General features: G+C 37.8%; 2 protein-coding genes and 1 long non-coding RNA gene across 5 annotated transcripts; 2 read left to right on the plus strand and 1 right to left on the minus strand.

Moving 5' to 3' along the window:
- Positions 1-3,208: 3,208 nt before the first annotated feature.
- On the plus strand, positions 3,209-4,434 carry LOC119725660. The gene is made up of 2 exons (XR_005270720.1): positions 3,209-4,064; positions 4,313-4,434. It is a non-coding gene; the product is annotated as an uncharacterized LOC119725660 (long non-coding RNA).
- A 717-nt stretch (positions 4,435-5,151) lies between these two features.
- On the plus strand, positions 5,152-23,609 carry LOC119725662 (proline rich transmembrane protein 1B-like). Of its 3 annotated transcripts, none has more exons than XM_038197155.1 (4): positions 5,152-5,245; positions 21,532-21,620; positions 22,011-22,148; positions 22,825-23,609. In XM_038197155.1, the coding sequence occupies exons 2-4, from the start codon at positions 21,582-21,584 to the stop codon at positions 23,044-23,046; spliced, it is 399 nt and encodes a 132-aa protein (XP_038053083.1). In that variant the 5' UTR covers positions 5,152-5,245; positions 21,532-21,581; the 3' UTR covers positions 23,047-23,609. The 3 variants fall into 3 exon arrangements, with proteins under 3 accessions (XP_038053083.1, XP_038053081.1, XP_038053082.1); XM_038197153.1 differs by lacking the exon at positions 5,152-5,245 and adding an exon at positions 20,835-21,067; XM_038197154.1 differs by lacking the exon at positions 5,152-5,245 and adding an exon at positions 20,839-21,064.
- Positions 9,403-20,536, minus strand: LOC119725661 (MOB kinase activator 3B-like). Its single transcript, XM_038197151.1, has 7 exons — positions 20,431-20,536; positions 15,213-15,363; positions 14,545-14,638; positions 13,881-14,014; positions 12,273-12,388; positions 11,616-11,702; positions 9,403-10,750 (listed from the first exon to the last, which is right to left on the minus strand). The coding sequence occupies exons 1-7, from the start codon at positions 20,464-20,466 to the stop codon at positions 10,721-10,723; spliced, it is 648 nt and encodes a 215-aa protein (XP_038053079.1). The 5' UTR covers positions 20,467-20,536; the 3' UTR covers positions 9,403-10,720.
- Positions 23,610-24,555: the final 946 nt, after the last annotated feature.

Below are 24,555 nucleotides of genomic sequence, written 5' to 3' on the forward strand. Positions count from 1 at the left end.
AGGAACTTTGGGAATTGGGGAGGGAACACAAAAGTTACAAACTGTTACCAACGTTATCCTGACAATGCCTGGTGCATTAGCAATAATAACGTTGAAATGAAAAAAAGTTAACATTTTGAGATGTATATGTGAATAACGCAAACTGAAGAATCAGCGATGAACGAAGACGGACCCCGGAGATGTTATATCAACAGAAATCAATGTCAAATCAATGGCATTGCCTTGAGCTTTGCCGCATCACAACTGTATTAAGTTTGCTGATTATTTTATGTATAAAAACAAAGGAGTTACCTTGAAGAATTAATGGTGTAAAATGATCATTATTCATTCCTTTAAAACTTTTGCGAAATAATCCTGTAAATTGTTGTGCTGGATAATGTCCATTGGAATGCCGTTAATTTTATATATAATTGAGAAAGACGACACCCTTGATGGGTGGAACTATTGAGAAGAACGACGCACCCTTGATGGGTGGAACTATTGAGAAGAACGACACACCCTTGATGGGTGGAACTATTGAGAATTAAGAACGACACACCCTTGATGGGTGGAACTATTGAGAAGAACGACACACCCTTGATGGGTGGAACTACTGAGAATTTAGAACGACACACCCTTGATGGGTGGAACTATTGAGAAGAACGACACACCCTTGATGGGTGGAACTATTGAGAATTAAGAACGACACACCCTTGATGGGTGGAACTATTGAGAAGAACGACACACCCTTGATGGGTGCTACTATTGAGAAGGACGACACCCTTGATGGGTGCTACTACACCCTTGATGGGTGCTACTATTGAAAATAACATGACCCTTGATGGGTGCTACTATATTGAGAAAGACGAAATATTTACACGAGTACGAGTAATAATTATTACGCGGAATTATGATTGGGCCATACTTTTCATTTGATCTCTGTTTGATTGAAAAATGACATTTTGTTCATGTGTTATCTTCTGTACTTATATGACAGATTGTTTACAGGTTTCCAGGGCCATGTGAACATGTCTTACTAAGTTTTTTGTTTTTGTAGAAAAAAAATGTTTAAATTATTTTGCAAAATAATATTAGGGCCATGTGATAGAGTGTAAAGATATTATATTCCTCGGTTTTGTGTGAATTTCTCCAACAGCCGGAATTGTACTTTCTTGAGAAAAAAAATGAAATATAAAAAGTGATAATGCTCAAGGGTAGTAAATAAATGAGGATAAATACTAGTTCTTAAATAAACTGGTAACCCACGTTGCACCTGCTATCGAGAAAGGACTTTTATGTCGAAATCATGGTGGGGCCATGTGTAGTAAATCGTTTTGCTTCTCGTCCAACTTGCAACGTGTAAATTTTCGTTTTATCTTGCACAATAACGTCTCCTGCATGACATTTAAAGACAAACATTGTGAGATGTATAGTGTCGTAATTGTACGGAATATTTTTTGTTTCCGTTTGTACCAATTCGTGTTAGATATTTAGGGACATGTGTACGAATCAAACCTTTTGAAATTCCAGTCGCGTCTATCATGCATTTTTTTGTCGTTCTACAGTGATTCTCATTGTGAAAAACCCCTAGGGCCATGTATGTGTACAAAACTTTCATTGTCGTCATTGATTCTCATTGTGAAAAAAAAATACTAGGGCCATGTGTACAAATCTTTCATCGCCGTTTTTGTATAGATTTCTGCCAAAATAATTCTTGTGTTATCTTCTGTACTTATATGACAGATTATTAACAGGATTCCAGGGCCATGTCAACATGTCTTACTTAAATCTGTTTGTGTACAAAGCTTTCTTAATTATTATGCAATAATATTAGGGCCACGTGGTACAGTGTAGAGATCTAATATTCCTTCGTTTTGTATAAATTTCTCCAATAGCCGGGAAAAAATGACATCTGTATATTAAAAGGTGACATTCCTCAAGGGAAGTAAATCAATGAGGAAAAATCCTAGCATCGGGAACGTGAAATCGGAAAAAGCTGGTTGTTAATCATTAATTTGCCCAATACGTTTGTGTATGGGAAGAAAATAAGACGATCGATATTAACCTGAATTAAAATAACAAATGTACCGTTCGTTAACGATTACGAGTTCGTGTTTGAGTTCGAGTGCGAACGAAGTTCGTGCTCGAAGTGTGAACAAATTTATACACGAGTTCGGGTTCAGACGGTGCGAGTACGATTACGAGTTCGTTTTGAGTTCGAGTGCGAAAAAAATACGAGTTCAAGTTGGCGAACGATTATGTGCACCAGTTTTAAAAAACTGCTAAACCACATAGCACCTGCTATATATCTAGTAAGGATTTTATGTCGAAATCATGGTGGGGCCATGTATAGTATATCGTTCTGCTTCTCTTCCAATTTGCAACATCTGCACATTTTTTGTTTGATATTGTACAATAATGTCTCCTGCATGACGTAAGACGAAAAAATGTGAGATGTATAGTGTCATGATTGTACAAAATATCTTTTTCCGTTTGTAACAATTCGTTTTCGATATATATTTAGGGCCATGTGTACTAATCAAACTTTTTGAAAATTCCCGCAGTCGCTTCTATCATGCATTTTCTCGTCGTTCTTACATTGATTCTCACTGTGAAAAAAATCCAAGGGCCATGTGTAGAAAACTTTAATCGCCGTCGTTCTACATTGATTCTCATTGTTAAAAAAAAATCCTAGGTCCATGTATAGAGATTTTCGACAAACCCAACTGTTCTTGCGTTATTTTCTTTTATTGTTTGACCGATTATTTACAGGATTCCAGGGCCATGTGAACATGTCACACTTTGTTTTGTAAAAAGCTGTCTAATTTATTATGCAAAACTATTTTAGGGCCATGTGGTTCAGTGTAGAGATCTTATACTCCTCCGTTCTGTATAAATGTCTCCAATAGCCGAATGTGTATTTTCTTGCAAACTTATCATCCCGTCTTGAGTGCGAATCATTGTGTAAAATACTCCAAGACAATTAAATGTGTTAAGTATCAAGAGCTATTTTGAAGCTTTAAAAGCTCTTATATGTTGGATCTAAGTTTTCTTGTACTCTATGTATTCCTCGCCTGTTGTAACTTCACTCTGGTTCTTGCAGTGAAATAGGGCCATGTTTAAAAATCTACTTTATTTGTCTGTGCGACAACATTTCTTGGAGATCTTTTGTTTAAAAAATGTTCTACATGATGTATAGGGCAGATCTTAAAGACCCCTTGAAAAATGTAATGTTTCAACGATTCCACGATTACTTTGCGAAATGAAATAGTTTCTGATCCTTGTCGCCTGTGTCTCATGCACACTGTTTGCAATTTGTTCTTCCATAATTTCTTCGCAAAGATCGATAATTGCCTTCAGTGTTAGGGCCATAATTGTGTCAATTTTGTTTATTGTAAATCAGGTGTAATTACACCTGTCACATCGGATACACCTTGTAATAGCTTTGTAAAGTGTAAAGCCTGAATTTACAGTGTGAAACAATGTACATCAGTTGTATTTTAACAACCACGACACCAGTGGAGGTTTTGATCGATGATACTTTTAAATTCTGGTAAGTCCGATCATAGCTGATTGGCAATGTGAATGTTGTTTCCCTTTGAAGCGATGCGCGTTGCTATGTCTATACTGGAATTATCATCTTCGCGACCAGTAGGCCAAATAAACTAAGCTGTCTTTCTCAACGGCTGAATCCATTACAGTGGTCAGGTAAGGGCCACTAATTTAATTATCCTAACCGTCGTTAATGTAAGATACTTTGCACCCAGTTGCAGGCCTAGATATCTGAGTAGTTTCCCTTTTTCTATGATTGTTTTCTAGTGGTCGGGTAAGGACCACTAATATACGTTTTCCTTCTGTTTATACCACATCACCGGTCACAAATTTCCACTGTACATTGTAGTAACAAACCTAGCTCCGCTAGGAAGACTTCTTTTATTTTCAGCAACTTGCAATTAGATAAGGAGGTCCAGTAAGCCATAGTGCTCATGTCAGGAGCTGATGGCACGAGGAACCGGAAGCAGGGAGGAGGAACAACGGATGCTGGACGACCCTGCTTGTCGGGCAACCCATTACTGATTTCCCAGGTAAAAATAGTAATGTTATTTTCCTTTCAAAAAATGTATTAGGATGTTTCAAGGTTTGTTCTGCTTGTTGTGCTTGTGATTAATGATACCTTATTTTTTAAAAATACGATGAACTTAGAGGAAAATAAATTTAATGTGAAATAATAATCACTTAACTTCACAAACCCACAAATAAAAAAGAACAACAGGCGCATAATTATTGTCCCACACTCATTTTCTTACATGTGTTCCTTCTAATCTTCTGGCAGAGATAACGGTCTGCAAGATGAGATGACATTCTGGACGAAGATTCAAATCCCAAGGAGCCGGAAGCAGGGAGGAGGACCGACGGAAGGACTGATGACCTGCTTGTAGAGCAAGTCTTCACCAACTCTTGAGGTAATTCAGCAAAAGGGATTTAGATGTATTTTTCTATTATTCATCTTTAAAGGTAGAGTCCATCATTTGTAATTTGTGCATTTTGTTCGTTTGAAGCAACAAAAGAGTTCAAAATCTAATGAAGGATACTGAGCAACTAACCTGATGAAGTTTCAGCTAAGCTTCATCTGTACATTCCGAGAAAAACAGCATTCTAAGATCTCAATTTCAAATCAAAAGTTGCTGAATCATGTTTTGAATTGTTTTGAATTGCAACTATACGCGCGACGTCGCGCACTGATCCGACGAATTATAACAACCGCGCGCGCGTGTGCGTCGTTCGAATACTTGTGCGCGCTGTGCTGAATAACAAAACGAACTACTAATTTAAATTTTCCTACGGTGCTTCTTAAGAATCACCGTTGGAAATGCCTTCTTTCGTTGATAACTTCAAAATGACAGCTTCCCAGAAAGAATAATTTCACAGGGAGTTTAGTCTCCTTACTATCTTTCAACCAAGTTAGTTTTTCAACAATAATTACGCCAGTTACTTTTCGGATGGCTGCAAATGATGGACTCTACCTTTAATTGTTGCTTCAGTCTTCGGGAAATGGCATATCAATTTTTTTTTTATGACATCTTCTCAATCCGATAGCAAGATTGTCAGTGTGCTTCGAAAACGCACACAAATGTAATATATGGGATATATTTCTTTTATCTTTGCAGATTCCCCTTGCTTCTTTTCGTATAAGCAGCAGAGACGAAGAACATAACGGAGTGCAGTTGTTCACTAGGGCAGGAACACGAATTTTAGCAATACTCGAGTGAGTTTTACAGTAGCTTCTGAAAGGTCCCATACCTTTCTCTTAACTTAAAAAATCGTCACATTTTACTAATCCGAGGGATGATATAAAGACACCATCTCATTTCAAAATTTCTCCGAAATCAGGCTGGATGAATATAAAAAGCTGTAAATGTCAACTTATGTAATCAATTGGTTTAAGTCGTACCTAAGTGGTCGTATCAGTCTGTGAATATCGAGGGCAACATATCAAGCTCCTGCTACTTAACGTTCATGTTCCGCAGGGGTAGATTTTAGGGCCACTTTTATTCCTTATTTATTCCAAGGCGTAGATCCGGGGGGGGGGGGTGGTTTAAACCCTCCCCAAGCGCTGACAACGTTTACATTTTTTGGCATAGAAGTACAATACCACCCCCTCCCCTTGTAACACCTCAAAAAATTATACTGGTAGTAATGTCTGCCTATGAAAATTGACAGCTTGTTTACTGGGTATTTGTACATGGTTGGATTTGAACAGCGCCCCCTTTGAAACCACTTTGGAAGCGAGACATTTAAAATAAAATCTATACGTGTAAATGGAACGCTGTATGGGTGTGATGTTTAATAGCGAGACACCTCTCGCATTCATGAATTACTTCAATGTTTCCAAATTGTGAATTTCGCAATTTGGCTTTTACTCGACCAAATTCAAACAAAATTAACGACAAACAATACAATTCCAGACAACGATATTAAAATGTACTCAACTTGGTTGAATAGAAATGCAGACAACTGCACTATGGTTTTAATACCACTGTTCTATACAAGTATAACAATACAAATAATAATGTATATTATATACATTTTTGTCTTGGCCATATAGTTTGCAGATTTTTTTTGTCGGATAAATTTACTGAACGTTTGAAAAGTAAAAAAAACCCTATAAATTCCAGAGCATGACTTTTTGGAAAAAACAAATGGTTACTGCATATTCGCACTCTAAACATATGCAATGGGCGTTGGGTTAATCTAGACTTTTCATGATTAATTCAACTGGAAATCAAACAATATCAGAATATTTTGCGGAGGTAAATTTTGAGGTTTGTTTACGTATAACATTCTTTGAAATTGTCCTTCACTTAACAGTACACACTTTTTTTGTTTTTATATTCATATACAAGTTCTCTGTTACCAAAAGTAAATCTTGTTTCTGTTTGAAAAGGGACCTCATTTTTACCAAAAAAAATAAAATAAAGAAAACATTCAAATAATAATGCTTTAGATTTTCTACATGTATTACATTCAAGGTTTCACATGTCCCGGTGTCATATGAAAATCGGACTCCTATCAAATCTGGACTCATTTACCCTATCATTGGTTTAAAGTGAAAACCCTCCCACGTGACCAGACACGCTCCATAGAGTCCTTAATTTACACTACACCTAAAAAGGCAACAGGAAACCTGGCATAAATTCACCAACAGAGGGCGGTACAACTTCTTGGTGGTCGTTATGCACAGTTGGCTGTCCATCAAATCATGGAGCCATGGTCGAATAAACATGCAAAAGTTTCATGCAAAACACATAGACAACCATCAACATTGCCAAATTGTTTTCACCATTAAGAGTCATTAGTATACGACTGCTTATAAAATACCCGAAACAATTTTATACAGGTAAACACAAACATTTTTACACATGTAATAAGTTGCTTTTCTGGGAAATATATTAAATAAAGTAGGCCTACAATCACCCAATTTCTTTATTCAGATTTTGCCTAAAAAAATAAAGCGCTTTCAAATGGTTTTAATATTCCAAGGTTATGAAGTGCGTTGTTTTTAAAACACAGTTACAGAAATATGAAGAAAAAAATTGTGTCAATTTTTATTCCTTCAAAATATTTGGTTTTTGTCTTAGCTAGGTCATGAGCTAGCTAGGTCATCCACTTAAACCTTTTCCGGTAAAGGTGATGTCTGATTTATCTCTTCAAAATAATTTGGAACAAATACCCACAAGAATCTGGAGCAATAATACAAGATAAATGTACCCGATTATTTTGTGCACACAGAGGTATAAACATAAAAAGTTTTATAGAACTGTACATTCAAATAAAATGCTTACAAGTTACAATTCAAGATGTTTTTAAAATGGTTAAGGCAACGGGGAAAAAACCGCTATTTTGCACCATGTCAAATTTCACATTCTTTTTTTCTTGCTATTTTCTCCGGTTTGAAAACTGGCAACAAAATGTAGACATGGCCATTTTTGTCACGTCTGGTCGGCGCGGCCTGCTCGAAAAAGATTGCTTCCAAACATTACTTTATACTCAGTTTTTTGTTTAAAAAACCTTTCTCGTTTTAAGGGAAGAAAGAGATCTAAGTGTTATGTAGATACCGACTGGCCTTACAGTCATTTTTAAAGACAAATACAGAAAACAACTTTCAATGGCCTTAATCAAAACAAAACTAAATAATACTTACGATAAATCTTACAGATTGAAATTAATTAATAAATCATTTTCATAATAAATCTTACTCATTACATAGATTAAAAATCCATACATCTTTTTCAATGTCCACTTTCTTTCCGATTTTTGGGGGATTAAACATCTTTTTAGGGACCTAAGAATATCAACTTTTGAAAAGATATATTCATCAAACACTTCATCAGTTCTTGTTGCAACATAATATTAAATTTTTCCAACTTTTCAATTTTTTTAAATTTGTTTCTTCTATGAAATGTTACTACAGAAAAGTTTGGAAAATGAATTTTATTTTTTTGATCTTCCAAAAATTAAAAATCAGTAAAAAGGAAATCAGAATTAAAAATATGAGCAGGTTTTTTGTTTTATCAACTACCAACTATAGAAAAAAATCTTAATTTAAATCAATTTTGACATCAATTTTTTTGAAATTCACTGGTCCGTGGCTTATAAAAACAATACTTTGGGCATAAGGGTTAAAAATATGTTGACAAATAACTTTGTAACAGTTTTTGTTTACTTTTTAGTTCTGCAATGTCACACAGGAAATTGCGTACGATTACTTGCAACACGATTTACTGTGTCAGGTAAAAACAAAAGAGTAACAAAATATTTATATACAAAATGATATCTTCTCATTTAAGACAGTAGGTTTGGAGATTTCTTGTGCGACAAAGAAACGTGTGTGAATTAAGAAAAGAAAACCTAGTCATCATGCAAAACCCAATCTTATAAATACCATTCAACAAAAAGTTTAGAAATTGCTTAAATACTATGTAAGGCCATAAAAAAGTCTCTAGTTTCTGGTGTGGAGATTGCCCCAAAAGTGGTGGGCGAGGCGGCTTTTTGTTTTTTTAAACTTTTTTTCTTCAAATGTCGTCTGATGACTGCAAATGGTGCCAGACTAAATTTAGTGCAAAATATATGGGAGTCCAGAGAGGCCACATAAAGCTTATACTCGATCGTAACCCCACCGAAAAACACGTTAAAATTGTGCAGCAGTAGGATTCCAGTCAAACCAGTGAGTTTGGCGGTTTTAAGACATCTTACAGTGGAATTTTTTTTTTTAATTTTGCGACGCGCGCCGGATATCCAAAACCGGAGACTTTTTTTTTTGGCCTAATGAAACAAATAAAAACTTCACAACAGGCCCAATTCCAGCCTCAACTCCATGGGCTGCGTGCGTGTTCCTTCACTAACCCCCGGCCACGGTAAATACATAAACGATACTTATTGACTATTCAGAGTGTACTGTGCAGGTATTTCAAAGACTGCACGCCACATGGATGTGCCACCGTTATCTCCTGCACATCACGTCACGTCCGAACATTTTTTTTTCTAGACTGTGGATGGCTATACGATATGGATTATGGAAGCTTCGTTTTTGGCCAAAAAAAAAAAAAGTTGAAATCTCATGTTTGAAAGGATTGATTCAAAAAAAAAATTCAAAATTTTAGGCACTGCGTCGCACGTTAAACACATTGACCGAAGTCCCAATTTAAATGTGCTGAATAGTGGCACATGTAAATTACACAATTCCAGGGGTTAAGATCGCGCAAGGCATGATGGGAACCACCATGGCGCAGCAAGATCGGACCCATGGGGACGAGGTTGGCCAAATTCAAAAGAGTCTCTAGCAGAAAAATATTGCTAGGCAAATTGATGTTCTAAGCAAAATTCAGTGGAGTACCAGTCACAAGCAATATAAACTACATGATATTTTGGCTGGTAACTGGTTTTCGCTAAGCAGATACTATCTGTGCTTAGCTCAACGAAAAAAGTCCCAGATTAGCAAACATTTCAGTAAATTAACGTTAATTATCTGCTATTCCAATTTCGTTCTGATATAAAAATCCAAGTAATTAAAAAACTGAACTGCACATGACGTTACATTGATCCATGCGAGTTTTGATGTAGTACATGTACACTAGCACCTTCCGTTAACCCTGATACTTAAAAACATAAATTGTGCCGACAGAAAAATTATTTTTAAAAATTGGACCACTAAAAATGTTTGCCGTGCTGTATTTTATGTAAAAAGTTAAAACCTGGCTTTAACCTGGATGCTTTGTGGGAAAAATGCTCTGGGAATTTATGGGATAAGCACTACCATTTTCTGTCATGTGAAATACATGACATTCTCACTGGTAACCCGTTTTTGCTAAGCACATATTTTCTGCGCTCAGCAATTTTTTTTCTGCACCACTGTTCAGTCATGGAAGACGAGAAAAGAATTTACTTAAAGAGAATTTCAAAAGATTGAGGGAACGTACAATTGTAGAATATCAATATCTGAAGGATTATTAATTTAAAAGGGAAATCTAACAAAGGAAAGTTCAAGAAAGGGAAATCAAAACATGTTTTTTTTGCAAAAGTTTTGGTAACTTTGTCCTGCATGTGTGTTATAGACTGCAACGGTACAGGGGTGCAGAGAAAATATTGCTGCATTGAAAGTTTTCCATAAAAAAAAAAAAAAAAAATTACTATCTTGAATTTGAGTCGTTGTGAAATCACACACTGGAAATAAACACTTCTACCTCAAAGTTCCAGGGCTTCGAGATGGATGTTGATGCTGAAGTTAAATGCACGGTAGGATGAGCGGACTTCCGTTTGCTGGTCCTGGGTTCAGGACTTGGTATTCTTATCAACGTTACAGCTCTGTGGTAGGACGGGGGATGTTGATTCCGATGGTTCTGGGTTCAGATCTAACCAAGTTGTAAATTTTATGCGAGGTTTGGCCTTGTAGTACACTTGACGAGCGAGCATCAATTTACTTGGTCTGAGGTTCAGGGTTTCGTAGAGGACATGTATTTTACAGGCTTTCGGTAGAATGGGTGAACATTCATTCTGATGGTTCCCAGTTCAGATCCGCACTAAGGCTTAAACTGAACTAAAGTAAGGACTCTGTTGTTTGTGAGGCATGGTCTCTGACTGTTGTCTTCACTGGAAAGATTTTTGGCAAAGTTGACGGAGTAAAAAATGGGGGGGAGGGGAATGATGGGAGGGGCTTAGGGAAAGGGAGGGGAAGGAGGTTTCATCAGCGGCAGATCTTCTCCGTCATATCTCTCTGTGGATTGAAAACAAACAAATCAAGAAATGTTTCAAGGATATGTTTACAAACACGCTTCAGATTTCTCACTTCTGAGTCAAACAAAATCTAATAACAGCTTGGAACCTGCTGAATCCAACAGAATCTTACAAGAATGTTGAACCTGCTTCATAATTCGAGTGATTCACAATGCAGTGCGCCACCAAGGGTTTGCCATGGAGAGTCCAGTTTTCTGCTTTATGATCGACAAAACATGGCCCATTTGAATGAGTGTCGGTAGACAACTTGAGCTAATTTGTTATAGATTGGGGCACAGCGTTCTGCCGCATTACAAAAAACACCATATTGATAAAAAGAAGAAAAAAAGGGCAAACTTGTACTCGAATCATACGCTTACAAAACTACTGACCGGAAAAACAAACAATTTCAAATGTCCCGCGCTGCGAATTTGTCAACTATCACCCACAATGCACTGGGAAAAACGAACTATCTGTGGTAAATTCTTGGTGGCGCACTGCATTGTGAATCGCCCGAATTCATCAGATTCCAGTAACTTCCAAGTCAGGTGCTGATCCAGGGGGAGGGGGGGGGGAGGTTAGGGGTAAACCCCCTCCCCCAGCTCTGTCAGTGTTAATAATCGTGGGATTAGAACAGCGCCCCCATTGACAGTACCGGTATGGTACGAGCCCCATCCCCCATGCCTTTTGAATGCCTGCTGAATCCAACAGAATCCTACAACATGCCTGTTGAATACCTGCTCAATCCAACAGAATCCCACAACAGCTATTAGTCTGAAGCCTGCTGGATCCTACAGCTTCCAAAGGCAAAAGCCAACTAGCTCCAACACATTCCAACAACAGCAAACAGTAAAACAAACTCTTACCAGTGGTTCAAGTTCCTTTGGATCGATGAGGTGAAATTCTTTGACAAAGTAGTAGAAATGCTTATAACAGGTGTTGATGTGGGCTTCCTGCACAAAAATGGAGAAGAAAAATTAAGGAAAAATATCAAATTTTAGTTGCTAAATAAAATTCGAAGACATTTTGTAGAACCTTTGATGTCTGGAATACTATATTCGTATCCAGCCCAATGGAAACCATTCAAGTGATAAAAATCCTCACAAGTCTCCACAAGTCCATCACAGGTCCTCACAAGACCTTAAAAGTCTTCAAAAGTCCTCACAAGACCTTACAAGTTGTACAGGTCCTCACAAGTCAATAAACGTTCTCACAAGTCTTTAAAAACCTTCACAAGCTCATACATGTCCCCACAAGTCCATACATGTCCCCACAAGTCCATACATGTCCCCACAAGTCCATACATGTCCCCACAAGTGCATACATGTCCCCACAAGTGCATACACGTCCCCACAAGTGCATACACGTCTTCACAAATCCATACACGTCCCCACAAGTCCACTGGACTCGACTACAGCACTGACTCTGGGGGAAAATTCCAGTCCCTTGAACACTGAGCCAAGGTACATTCGGGTTTTTCTTTTGGTCATTGAAATAAGTCATTGACTTTGATCATAACTCACCGCTCCTATTGCGACGAGGTTCTCAAAGTGATGGATGTAGACGTGAACAAACACTCTGTGTAGACGCTTCAGAATGTTCTTGCACGTCGTGACAAAGTTCTTGGGGAAGGGGACATCTAGGAGAGAAAAGAAGAAATGATGAAAGACATTTCCACATTTGTAGAATTGAATCTGTGGCTTAACCTATAAGCACATGTACTACATTGTATTACATTGTATTACATTGTATTACATTGTATTACATTGTATTACATTGTATTACATTGTATTACATTGTATTACATTGTATTACATTGTATTACATTGTGTTTACTCGCTGAGGAATCAATAAAATGCATCTAGAATACAATGATTCTAGACTCTCTCTGTGGTGCGATCTGAGGCAATTTCTGACCACTTTATAATATTAACAAATATTTTCTAAGCAAAACGATAAAGATTTGAACATTATATTTGAGGTTGGAGTCATTGGCTCAGCTTTCTGAGCTATAGGTGTGGGGTTCGGGCCCGCTTAAGGGCCCCGAAATTTTTTTTATTTGGATTCTAAATGCTCGGTGGTGCGATCTGAGGCAATTTCTGGCCACATAACCAATATTTTCTTCGCAAAAGATGTACTGTAGTATATAATAAGGCCCTGACCCCTGTAAATGAGACACACAAGCTCAAAAATCTGGTGGGGGGGGGGGGGATTTGACATCGAGTTCCCCATCCTTCAAAAAGTGTTGGGGGGGGGGACATGTCCCCCTGGGGGGGGGGGGGGGGGGGGGGGCGGACTGACGCCCATGTGTTACACCAACAATGATGTGAGCTTTTCATATTTTTGCTGCTGACATCAGAAAAAAAAAAACGAGATAAATATCTCACTTCCTGGTAGACAACGGAAACCCAAAGTGCAAAGGAAATGTTGACCACAGGGAAACCACTCCACAATTTATGCCAGGTTTACCTTATACATTTGTACATGTACATGCATGTAAGGCCAAATAAAAAAAAAAAACATGTTCAGCGTCCTGCCATTCTGGAAAAAAGGAAGGAGAAGGCCCTTTTTTTTCATAATGACCGGCCGGGCTATTTTTCAAGATGGCCGCCAGCTTTTTTTTAAATGCCCGCCAAATGGACTCGGGAAATCACATACCAGCTTTATATGGGCTGGACGCAACAGACAGAGAGGCCAAAATGATGTCACTGTTTAAAATATACCATTTTATCGGGGTTTTTTTTTCAAAAAAGAAGAAGAAAAAAAAAGAAAGGAGGTGGCCTCCAAAAAGGAAGCGGGCGGGGACGCTAAACATGTTTTCCTTTTTTTTTTATTTGGCCTTACTTGTCATCTCCAGGGGTGGCACTCACCTACATACACTGGGAACACAATTCATTGTTGATAATCCTTTCCAACCATTCTAGCATAATCCCTGGGGGTGCCACTCACCTAAATTTACCGGGAACACCTTCTCATTGTTGATGGACCTTTCAATCCATTACACCTGCATGTTACTGATTAACCCGGGGGTGCCACTCACCTACATTTACCGGGAACACCTTCTCATTGTCGATGGACCTTTCAATCCATTACACCTGCATGTTACTGATTAACCCGGGGGTGCCACTCACCTACATTTACCGGGAACACCTTCTCGTTGTTGATGAGTGATTCCACCCATTCCATGAGGTTAGTGATGTATTTGTTTGCTGGAAGTGCCGTTGGTTTCTTGAACTTGTCCCCGTCGCACCACATGTACTCGTACCTTCGAGGACCAAACATTCCGAATCATTATCTGGAATAGACTCATTGCGAAGGGCGCCCTCGCTGAGGACAAGTCTGTGCTCCTCCATGATACCCATGTGTAGCCATTTTGTACTCTTATTATCACTGAATTTGATTAACGAAACTTGCAAAGGTCTGCAATCAGAACGCGCAATTTGTGTAAAAGTCGTCGTTGCGGGCAGCAAACAAAACACAGTAGATCGTGACGTAATAAACAGGACTCGTTTATGCTACTCTGCATCGGGAGTCCTGTTTATTACGTCACGATTTACTGTGTTTTGTTTGCTGCCCGCAACGACGACTTTTACACAAATTGCACGTTCGGGTCGAAACAGGCATGACAGGACTTGAAAAACAGCTCTCAAAAGTACCTTTTGTAGTCATTTCATGACAGACACAATAATCGTTTTTATTTCATCACACCTTAGGCTACATATACCCAAAAAATGACGGAAATGTTTTCGAGCATTCCACAACCTCTTTAACAGAAAGGTTAACATGGTGACTTACTTTGATCCACCAGACATGATAGGGCACGACTCGTCTGTGCAGTATTCACATATCGTTCCGTAGATGAGGTTAATCCGATTAAAGAAGTCAACAACTGTAAAAATGTTTAAAAAAATATAAAAAAATTAATACAACTTCTCAACACTTACATGTACCTTTAGGTTTATAACTTCAATGTTATTTTCCAAAAGAATTAGAAAGAATGCACAAGAACTTGCATGTTTTCGAGAACTGAATTACCGTGTGCAAAATGCAATGTGTGATTTCTTCACCAAAATTAAGGCCAAGTTCGGGCAAGGACCATTAGTCGACTAGTGGTTGATTTGTGACGTACCTTACGCCTGCGCACTGATAGCAACATGCGAACGTCTCTAGTCAAACGCTGGTCAAAATGTCATCGCAAAACTTCTGGATCCTGGCTCTCTGCTAGCGTTATGAATGCACGCGGCTATTGGTTACCAGCGAAGCAACCAACCCCAGTAGGCTGGTTCCAAATAGTCGACTAGCGTAGTCAACCACCGTCGACTAGGCAGAGTTTGGGCAAGCGTTAGTCGAACTATGGTTAACTATAGTCCTTGCGCGAACTTGGCCTAAGATTGCACACATTACCCTGAAGATTTCCTATTGGCTACTTATTCATGCAATCAACCAATCAGCTCATTTCTCACCATGGACGGCCAGCCAATCATTTAAGTCCTCCTCTGCAGGCAGCGAGACGACGGCCTTCAGGTCCAAGCCGGAGTTGAGTGACGCCATCGCCTTCTTGTGAAGCTGATAGCGTAACGTCCCCGGCTCAAACTTCTTCTTGGGACGAAACGTCTAGTTTTTATTTACAGAATAAAAAAGTACATAAAAATAGGAATTTAATTCTTGCAGTGCTTTATCTGTATATTTAATAACTGTCTCAAAAATATTAAAATCCAACACTGGGTTTTTGTAATTTTAATGTTTGAACCTACGACCTCGGGGTTGCCGTTCCGGTGCTCTACCAACTGAGCTATCCAGCCCGATTTTGGGGTTCACCACTATGTTTTGTGTGTGGTATTTTGATCAGGATGATCACACTTGGTCAAGATGGACTTGTACCGTCTTGTAAAAAAAATATCAACCCCCCAAAAAAATTAAAATTCACCATGCAAACAATACACAGGGAGTAAGACTTTCCGCAAATTATTCACAACTCGTGCAAAATGGCTGTGAAGCTTCAACATGTCATTTCTATTTGAGTAAAGTTAACCCTTCTGTAAGTGCACGTGTACTACACATCGATCACAGCAGAGATACATGTATTTATGGCCAAGCCTGTTCTGTGACAAAGTTTATTTATCTAGGGAAACTTTGCAACCGACTGTCTGTTGCCAACCCAAGTCCTGACAAATCTAGGGTCATGGTGTCCATCAAACTTAGCCGACTTGTCTCGCTCAAGTCACTTCACCAAAGCCAAATATGGTGCTGGAATTCTCAAATATTTTACATTTATTATTCAAAATAAGAACCCTAACTATTTCATATTGCTACAACTTTGGATGATTTTAAAAACGTTGCTGACAATTTCCAGGCTGATTTCTGTTTAGGTTTGTACTTTTGCAAGAAAAAAAAATGCAATTGAACTTATATCTGGAAAAGCTACCTTACACTCCAAAGGAAAATTCCTTACCTCAAATTTAAAGGAAAAATTTAAAGGAAAAACAGTAAGTTTTCAAAACTTAAAAAGAAAGTGATAGAAAACTTTTCTAAAAAATAATCAATATTAAACATTGATTTGAAAAAGCATGAAACAATGTAACTTTTACTATTGCAGTACGAGCATTGTTGATTTGTTAATTATTTATGAATAACTGAAAGTGACACAGTTAAAAAAAATTACATATGTACATGCAGTTGTCATACGAGCTCCCAGAAACTGAAACAGGAAGTGTTGAGACAGGATATGGCCGGCTGCATGACGGTCCCTTTTTTTTTCGGAAACAGTTCCTTTAAACTTTTGAATACAATGTACAAACGGAATAGCCCCAGTAATGACAATGTGTGTCCATGCTCACCAACTGCCAAGCAGTGGCAATATACATACATGTAGATAAACATATGAAGCAAAGTGAACCTAAAATTGATGAAAATTTTTTTTAAAAATAATTCCTACGGTTGTCTCTCTAAGCCTCATCTCCGTACACATAGCCATTATTACTAAGAACCTTTCTATAGGAAATACTCCAATATTAAACCAATATTATATTGTACACTAAACCTATGACCAAAAAAAAGAATTAAGTATTGTATTATTCTGTTCATGCCTGCAGAACTGAAACCTTCAAAAAGGTTCCAAACCAGAACTTGAATGTTCAAATAATATTTTCCAGTTATGAGTTATTGTATTATTTTTTCAAAACTTACTTTTTCTTTTTCAGTTTTACTTTTGCAAAATACACTCAATTACATGCGTGTGTGTTCCTTGAACAAATCTGAGGTTTCCTAAGTCCGTTTTTCCTTTCTTTGGTGGTAGAATGCACTAACTAAACAAAAGGTGAGAAATCAGGACAAGTTGGTGAAATTATTCTGAAAAAAAGCCAAATGCATAGATTTTGTACAAGTATAAACAATTATGTATATCTCTTTGTAAACTACAGTTTCCACAGTACTTACGACTTCAAAACCATGTTCAAGGTTTTTCGGACTAATTGCATTATGTATATATGTCTTTGTAAACTACACTTTCCACAGTACCACTTTCAACCATGTTCGAGGTTTTTCTGACCCGACCAGGAAGTGGCCAATCGATTGCATTGTGTGAACTCTGTATCATGCACACCACCATTGTGCAATTCAACAATAGGCTTTTGACAAAAATCACTTCCAAAACTCTGTATTGGTTGAACTTCATGTAGGCATTTTAACCCATGGGTCCCTAGTACTGCGCCCAAACCACCCTGCCTGTTATTCCTTGTACCGCCCCAAACCACCGTCTGTTTCTCTTTGTACTATCACAAACCATCCTGCCTAATACTCCCTGTACCGCCCCAAACCACCTTGCCTGTTATTACTTGTACCGCCCCAAACCACCCTGCCTTTTATTCCTTGTACGTCCAAACCACCCTGCCTGTTACTCCCTGTACTGCCCCAAACCACCCTGCCTGTTACTCCCTGTACTGCCCCAAACCACTCTGCCTGTTGCTCCCTGTACCGCCCCAAACCACCCTGCCTGTTACTCCCTGTACTGCCCAAACAACCCTGCCTGTTATTCCCTGTACTGCCCCAAACCACTCTGCCTGTTGCTCCCTGTACTGCCCCAGACCGCCGCACCTGTTATTCCTTGTACCGCTTAAACTGCCTCAAATCTCTATGGTTTTATGGATTTATCCAGGAATAAATACATTTTAATGCAAGTGTTTGAGAGTTAAACGATAGGTTTGATTCACAAGTTGGCCATACTAAATTGAAAGTGAGGTAAAATCTTCTTGTTAGGAACTTGCAAACAGGAAAGAAAGCAATTGAAATCAAGTTTGATACAAAGTAATACAGTCTGGCACCATCCCATTCAACAGTTTACAATTTATAAAACACATTCAGGGAACAAGATCAAAAATGGTTTCCTTACGAATAAGGTCTATGTTTTCAAACTATTGTATTCCAAAAATATGTGTACTGAGGCAATCAGTCCACATACAGCACAATAACAGCATATGCTTCCTTGTTCAGTACTATAAAAAATATCACCGAAATCCCAAATCAAAACATACATTATTTGGATCGGTGTGTGCAGAGTGCATTCATATACAAAATCAGTCACCCGAAAGATCAAAGGTTGACTAACATGTATACATGAACATCTGTGTAACTTAAAGGGAATATACAACATTTGCAAACATCGAAAAATAAAACTACCAAGTTTTTACGAAATACTTTACTAGGATCTTGGTAAATGACAGTATAAAGCATCCTGTAAAATTATGGCACCTCGTGTGAAGTCATTTTCAAGAAAATTGTATTTTTGTATACATTTCCAACGGTGGTCGGCCGACCACCGTTGGAAAAACCCAACTATTTTTCAACTACTGATCCAAATTTACCATTTTTCAGTCCAAATTTTGTTTGCTATTGGTTACATGTTCATGAACGGGTGCAGGCAGGCTAGACTGGTTCCCTTACCTTACAATTTTCCGGTATCTACAAATATTGATCTATTTCATCTTTAGTGGAATTCTGGCTTCTGTTTTTCTTGGTTTTCCCAGCATTTTTGAACACAAAACTTCAAACATGTTAGTGTAACTATATTTGATTTATCATACTAACCGCTCCAATAGTTCATTTCTGAAAATTACAGCAAAAGCCAATGACGTACATTCCCTTTAAAACCCTGGCAATTTTTTTTTGGGGGGGGGTGGGTAAAGTGGTTCACAGAATTCATTATTTGATTAGTTGGGTAACTTTTATGACAGCAGTTGATCATTATCTAGACTAAATAAAACATGCAGGTAGTATTTTCTTTCAAATGAAATTAGAATAATTTGGTCTTGTGAAGTGCTTTTTGTTTGTATTTTTATAATTTCTTATTATCATTAAAATTCAGCTCCACCTACACGTACAGTTGTATAATATTCATTCATAAATACCTCAGACAGTTTAGCCATTCCTATTGGTCGAGAGCCCGTCACGTGGCTGGTATTAAACGGATGATAAAGACATGACTAGCTGGTCTTAAACACTTTTCCAGTGTCACAATAAAATGTGGACTCCTAAAAATCCAGTGCCTCTTATCGTTTCATTGGTTGAACGTTCACAATCCTCACGTAGGCATGCGCAACACTAACAGGGAGTTAGAATTTATAGTTCTAAATTCAAAACGCAACGCGCCAGGTGCGTTCTGCGCGACATCGCATAGAACATGATACGCGCGCGTCAATCTCCATAAAAGGGTTATTTTCATCTTACTCGCCAGCTGAACACTCCATTATTTTGCAGGAGGGATGATTCAAAAAGCATAAAGTGAATTTGTTGAACAAAATCGGGATGTTTTGAACGAATTATATGATTTTTTTTTACCGAAAAGGTATTTATGAATGGGAATAAATATGTACTCCGTCGGTATTTATCACTCTGTTTAATACCACTTAGAGTCTGGGTGCTGATAATTACCCTCGCCTCCGGCTCGGGTAATTATCAGCACCCAGACTCTAAGTGGTATTAAACAGAGTGATAAAAACCTCCGGAGCACACATTTATTCCCTTAATAATTATCTTTTTTTATGTTAATTAATTCCTCACCTGGATATTGTCAAGTTGTTTCTTTTTTGGTACGCTCACCACAGACACACTCACAGTATTTTTCATGTTTGGCTAATTTCATGAATTTTAGGAACTGGCATTCAAAGTTCCAAAATTTTTCGGAAACAAACAATTAAGTTTTAACGATCATCAATGTCCAATGAAAATAACACCATGAATTTAAACAGCTGTTATAAATTTCTATCATTCAATTGATTATTGAATTGAAAAATCATGTCTATTTTTTCCTTAAAAGTTAAATTTCCAGAACAGGTAAACCACACAATAAAACAGAAACATTGTGAACACGATTTATACATGACGCAAAAGATCACCAATTCACACAAAGACAATATGGGAAATGCTGTAAATGTTTATGTGCTTTAAAAACTGTACATGATGTAGCGCGTGTCAAATTACAAACGCGCAAACCAGATGTACATTGTACGTTCAGTACAGTGTGGATGCGCGCATATGGAGTTCGGAAGTTCAACTTTACGTCGCCACTTTAACTTATAAAATGAATGTTTTTCAACAAAAAAACTTCTCGAAAACTTGTGGGACCAACGAACAAAACAATGCTCAGAAAACTTTACAGTAACTCTGTCAGTTAATTGTAAATCTTACCCTTTCTTTGCCACCAAACAATCCTTTTAGATCCATGTTTTCCTATCTGTTTCCTCTCGATCGCGATCTCGATTGTAATATTTTGACCTAAATTGACCTCTCCTGTGAATCGAATGTACACAAACGGTGCGCTGGTACTGCACCGCAGGGTAAACTTGTTGACTTAGGGAATGGTTACCAGTGATCACATACTTACGGTGATCACAAAAAGACAAAACAAAAAATTATATTTATATATTTTAAACAACTCGTGGTTATTTCCAGTTTTTTATCTTCATCATGTTTATGCTTTAGTTCAAAGCATTTGTGGGTAAAAATTACACCAAAATTAAGTAATTTCTCAAAAATATGAGAAAAAAGTAATACCTTTAAAATTGTGGATTATTTGATTCGACGTAGAACAGCCGTAGGTACGGCGATGTGCCTACGTAGTCTGGTTATCGGATTATTTTCCTGTATCTCATTACGTATTGTTGAGTCTGAATGCAGACTAATCAATTGAGAGTGGATTTTGTAAATAAATAATAAATAATCGGCTGACAGCTCGGCGCGTGGTGGGGGCTGAGATTTTCTTCTCAATTTCCAACTTTCAGAAGCCTCGCAGAGGGTCCAGCTTGATTCAAAATGTTATCCAGTAAGTGAGGGTAGTTGGGTTCATGAATAAGAAATTTTTTGGGCATGTTTGGTAGTCTTTAAAACCACAGTACAGTCATTAAATTGGACGTTTTGAGTCAGAAACGTTGTTGTTGAATGTTGGACTGGGATATTTTGAGCAGAATGGATCTCATCTTTGGAATTGTTTGTTTTCTCGGAAAAAAATGTTGCAACCCGACGCTGCTTTTTATCATCTCAATGAAGGTCACTCATTGCAAAAATGATGATAAGACATGAATCTGGGACTGTTATTAATATTTCCAATTTTGAGCATGAAATTGAAAGTTCATTTCCAATTTTGTTGGGAAATAATCGGAAAATTTACTTGAGTCTCCATAGACTTTGTACAAAAGCACTGAAGTGGCATCAGGCTGCAACATTCTTTCCATTTTTTTCATCCCCTCATTGTTTTGAATTATTTCCTGCATTCTTGACTGATTTCCACAGCTTATAAACCTCTACGTAATGAATGTGATGAGGGAGTCGAAAGTGCCGAGATGTTTTTCCAACCTCTGCCAGGCCAGACCTTATTATCGGTAGGTAAATTAAGGTAGTGGTGGATATTTTAGCTGGCATGACTTTCGTTTTAGTAAACGATATTTTGCCATGCCGGATAGGCACTGAACATGCGCGGTTTTCAGTCCCTTTTGCTGATTCCGTGGGTTTTCCCCTAGAATATTTGTCTGGGCTTTTCCTCCCCCCTCAAAAACTGCAATTTCTTTTCATCGTCTCCTCTCTACAGGTTTCTTCAGGCTTTAGAGCTACAGTGCTACGCTTTTGAGGAATCCCTGGTTTCTAAATAAAATTAATAAATAAAAACTGCACAGGGAGTGGGTTTGAATTGATTCAGAAAGTTGAGCGGGAAAACCAGTGCTTACCTTATGATGCTCGTTTCTTGACTTACTTTGTTCCTTTTGATCGCACAGATCCCCTCTTTCCCACCAGCAGAAACCACAGTCATCACCTCTAGGAACCAGCCTAAGGATTACCAGATACTGGCTATCTTCGTCACGCTCTTTTGCTGTCTACCGCTCGGCATTCTGGGATTGGTCAAGTCCAGCGAGGTATGCATGTGGCCATTTTTGAAACTGCGGCATTGTCTTCAGCTCAGGCTTCATGTCTGGCTTCAAAATAGTCTCATGTTCGCTTAGTGTGATAGGATGTGATGTTCCTCAAGCAGAGCATGATAAACATTGAGCTAAACGTTCCTAAGTTATGAACCTTAAAATCACCTGTAGCCAAAGTTAGAGATGAAACCGCAGTTTTGAAAACTCTCTACTTAAAGCTGTTTCTTATTGGTTCTGTTTCGGATTTGAATCTGCAACATCTGGAACACTGTATCTGAGGTTCAAGCCCCGCTCAAGACAATTTTCTTCATTCAAGATAATTTCTTCAATTCTGCTAATTTGCGAATGCAGGAATGTAGTCGAGTCCATCACAAGTCCCTGCAAGTCCATCACAAGTCTTCCAGTCCCAATACATCTCGCAAACTGTTCAAATGAACTTTGGTAAAGACTTTCCTTTGTTGTTGCTCATCCATTGTATCTTGTGACTGGACTTGTAATTAACTTTTGACTGGACTTGTGATGGAATTGTGATGGGCTCACACTGCATCCCTGTCCAATTGGGGTTTATCACTTGTGACACAATTGTAAGTTTTATTTTCTTTACACCTAACAGGCCAAAAAAATAAAAAATTCAAAATAATAATCTCTGTGTTTGATCTTTGTTTCTCTCCAGGTCAGAAGGAGGTCGGCTGTTGGCGACTCCTTCGGTGCCCATCAGGCTAGCTATCGAGCCAAGAGTCTGGCCTACGCAGGCCTGGGTGTGGGACTACTACTCTGGGTCTGCAGCTTGACCGCCTTCATCGTCTACGCTGTCCAGTTCTTCAGTGAACATAAGCTTCCGGATCAGAGCTTCAAGTACGAGTTTGTGACGATCGTTGTTCCGATCGGCAAATGAAAGGGAGGAATTAAGCATTTGTGTGGTTTTTGTAAATGCATTCGTGTAATTTGTGTAATTTGCTTCAATAGTTCTGAAGAAAAATTTTCAAGCTCCCTTGTGCCATCAACAGTATTTTTTAAACTGAATTCCATTAACGAATACTTCTACGCAAGTACTTTTTCAACACAGTATATTTTTTTTGTTTAATTTCTTTTTTATAGAAAGACCAACAGTACAGGGTATATTTATTGAGCCCAGATATCTTTTATTTCTTGCAGTACAATTTATCAAAGTTTATTTGATGCTGCATCAATGAACATTTTCTTCTTTTTTTTTTACCACTGCCCGGCCATTTTTAATAAATGGAATTTGTTCAAAGGCTGAAAGCTTCATTAACCTTATCCCACCTAATTGCTTAAAGAAAATCTAGATTTGATTGATTGTCATGGATATAGAACTGAAAGCCCTGGCACATATACCAAAGAAAACAGTTTGATAGATTGCTTGGTCAACTGTGTTGGATTTTGACAGGTGCAGGAAGACTTCTAACAAAAAACTGCATGGGCTGTATCTGGGCCCAATGTCTTGTCTCTGCTTACCGTTAGCACAGTAATACCTGCTTACTGTAGCAGAAAGCTCCATGCTTACGGTAAGCGTATTTCACAAGTCAATCATCATCTTCAAGAAATCGCTCAAAACACATCTGTTTCTTTAATCAATTCACCTTCATCTTTACCTCTCATTGTTCCCTCGAGTTATTCTTAAATTAAGTTTTTTGTTTTGTTTTTGTTTTTGCCTTGTTTATTTGTAGTTTTGTAGTTTTGTACAGCGCTTTGATATTTGTTAAAAGCGCTTTATAAATGCTCCATTTATTATTATTATTAAGTTAGTGAGGATTTTGGGCTTAAGGGCATGCGTGTACATTCCATAACTAAGGATTCCGTGCTTACTGGGCTAATGCATATATTTTCTGCTTGCGCTGTTAGCACAGAATGGTGATAAGCAAGGAATGCTATGGTTAGCAGGGCAAAGAAAACATAAGATTGGGCCCAGGCTAAGGAAAATTGAGAACTATTTAATATAATTTCTTTCACCATAAGGATTTACAGGTTTTTTTATGAAATTGATATTGGGGCAGAAACAGTGCAAAAGTTGAGAAGATATGTAAGAGATGTTATTTATGTATAATTTATGTACTTTAATTCACACATACCTCAGTTTTTTCTATTTTGTATTGCCAGCTAATTGATGTACTTAAAAAATATCAAAATGTTTATTAATTTCAATGTGCAATTAATGTATTTATTTATTTAATTAGATTTATTCAAAGGTTGCCATGGCAGTGTTAAGTAATGTTGAATTTAATGTCTTTTATTTGTATTCGTCCAAAAATGTATAAAATATTCCATAAAGTATCCAGTGAAATCATCAATTTATATCAGTGGTTGAGAAAGAAGTAAATTTCTTGAAATTAAGGCCTCCACAAAACATGCATTTTTTTGATGATATAAGAACAGTAAAGTCTTG

Source organism: Patiria miniata, unplaced genomic scaffold (genome assembly GCF_015706575.1).
Source record: "Patiria miniata isolate m_02_andy unplaced genomic scaffold, ASM1570657v1 HiC_scaffold_19, whole genome shotgun sequence".
Taxonomy (NCBI): Eukaryota; Metazoa; Echinodermata; class Asteroidea; order Valvatida; family Asterinidae; genus Patiria; species Patiria miniata.

Coding starts and splice junctions, on each gene's coding strand:
- LOC119725661 (XM_038197151.1), bottom strand. CDS start 20,466: ATGGATCTAAAAGGATTGTTTGGTGGCAAAGAAAGG. Junction 12,389..13,880: donor GGTGTTCCCGGTAAATGTAG/GTGAGTGGCACC, acceptor TTTCTCTCCTAG/ATGTCCCCTTCCCCAAGAAC. Junction 10,751..11,615: donor CAAAGGAACTTGAACCACTG/GTAAGAGTTTGT, acceptor TTCAATCCACAG/AGAGATATGACGGAGAAGAT.
- LOC119725662 (XM_038197153.1), top strand. Junction 21,621..22,010: donor CAGGCCAGACCTTATTATCG/GTAGGTAAATTA, acceptor TTGATCGCACAG/ATCCCCTCTTTCCCACCAGC. Junction 22,149..22,824: donor GATTGGTCAAGTCCAGCGAG/GTATGCATGTGG, acceptor GTTTCTCTCCAG/GTCAGAAGGAGGTCGGCTGT.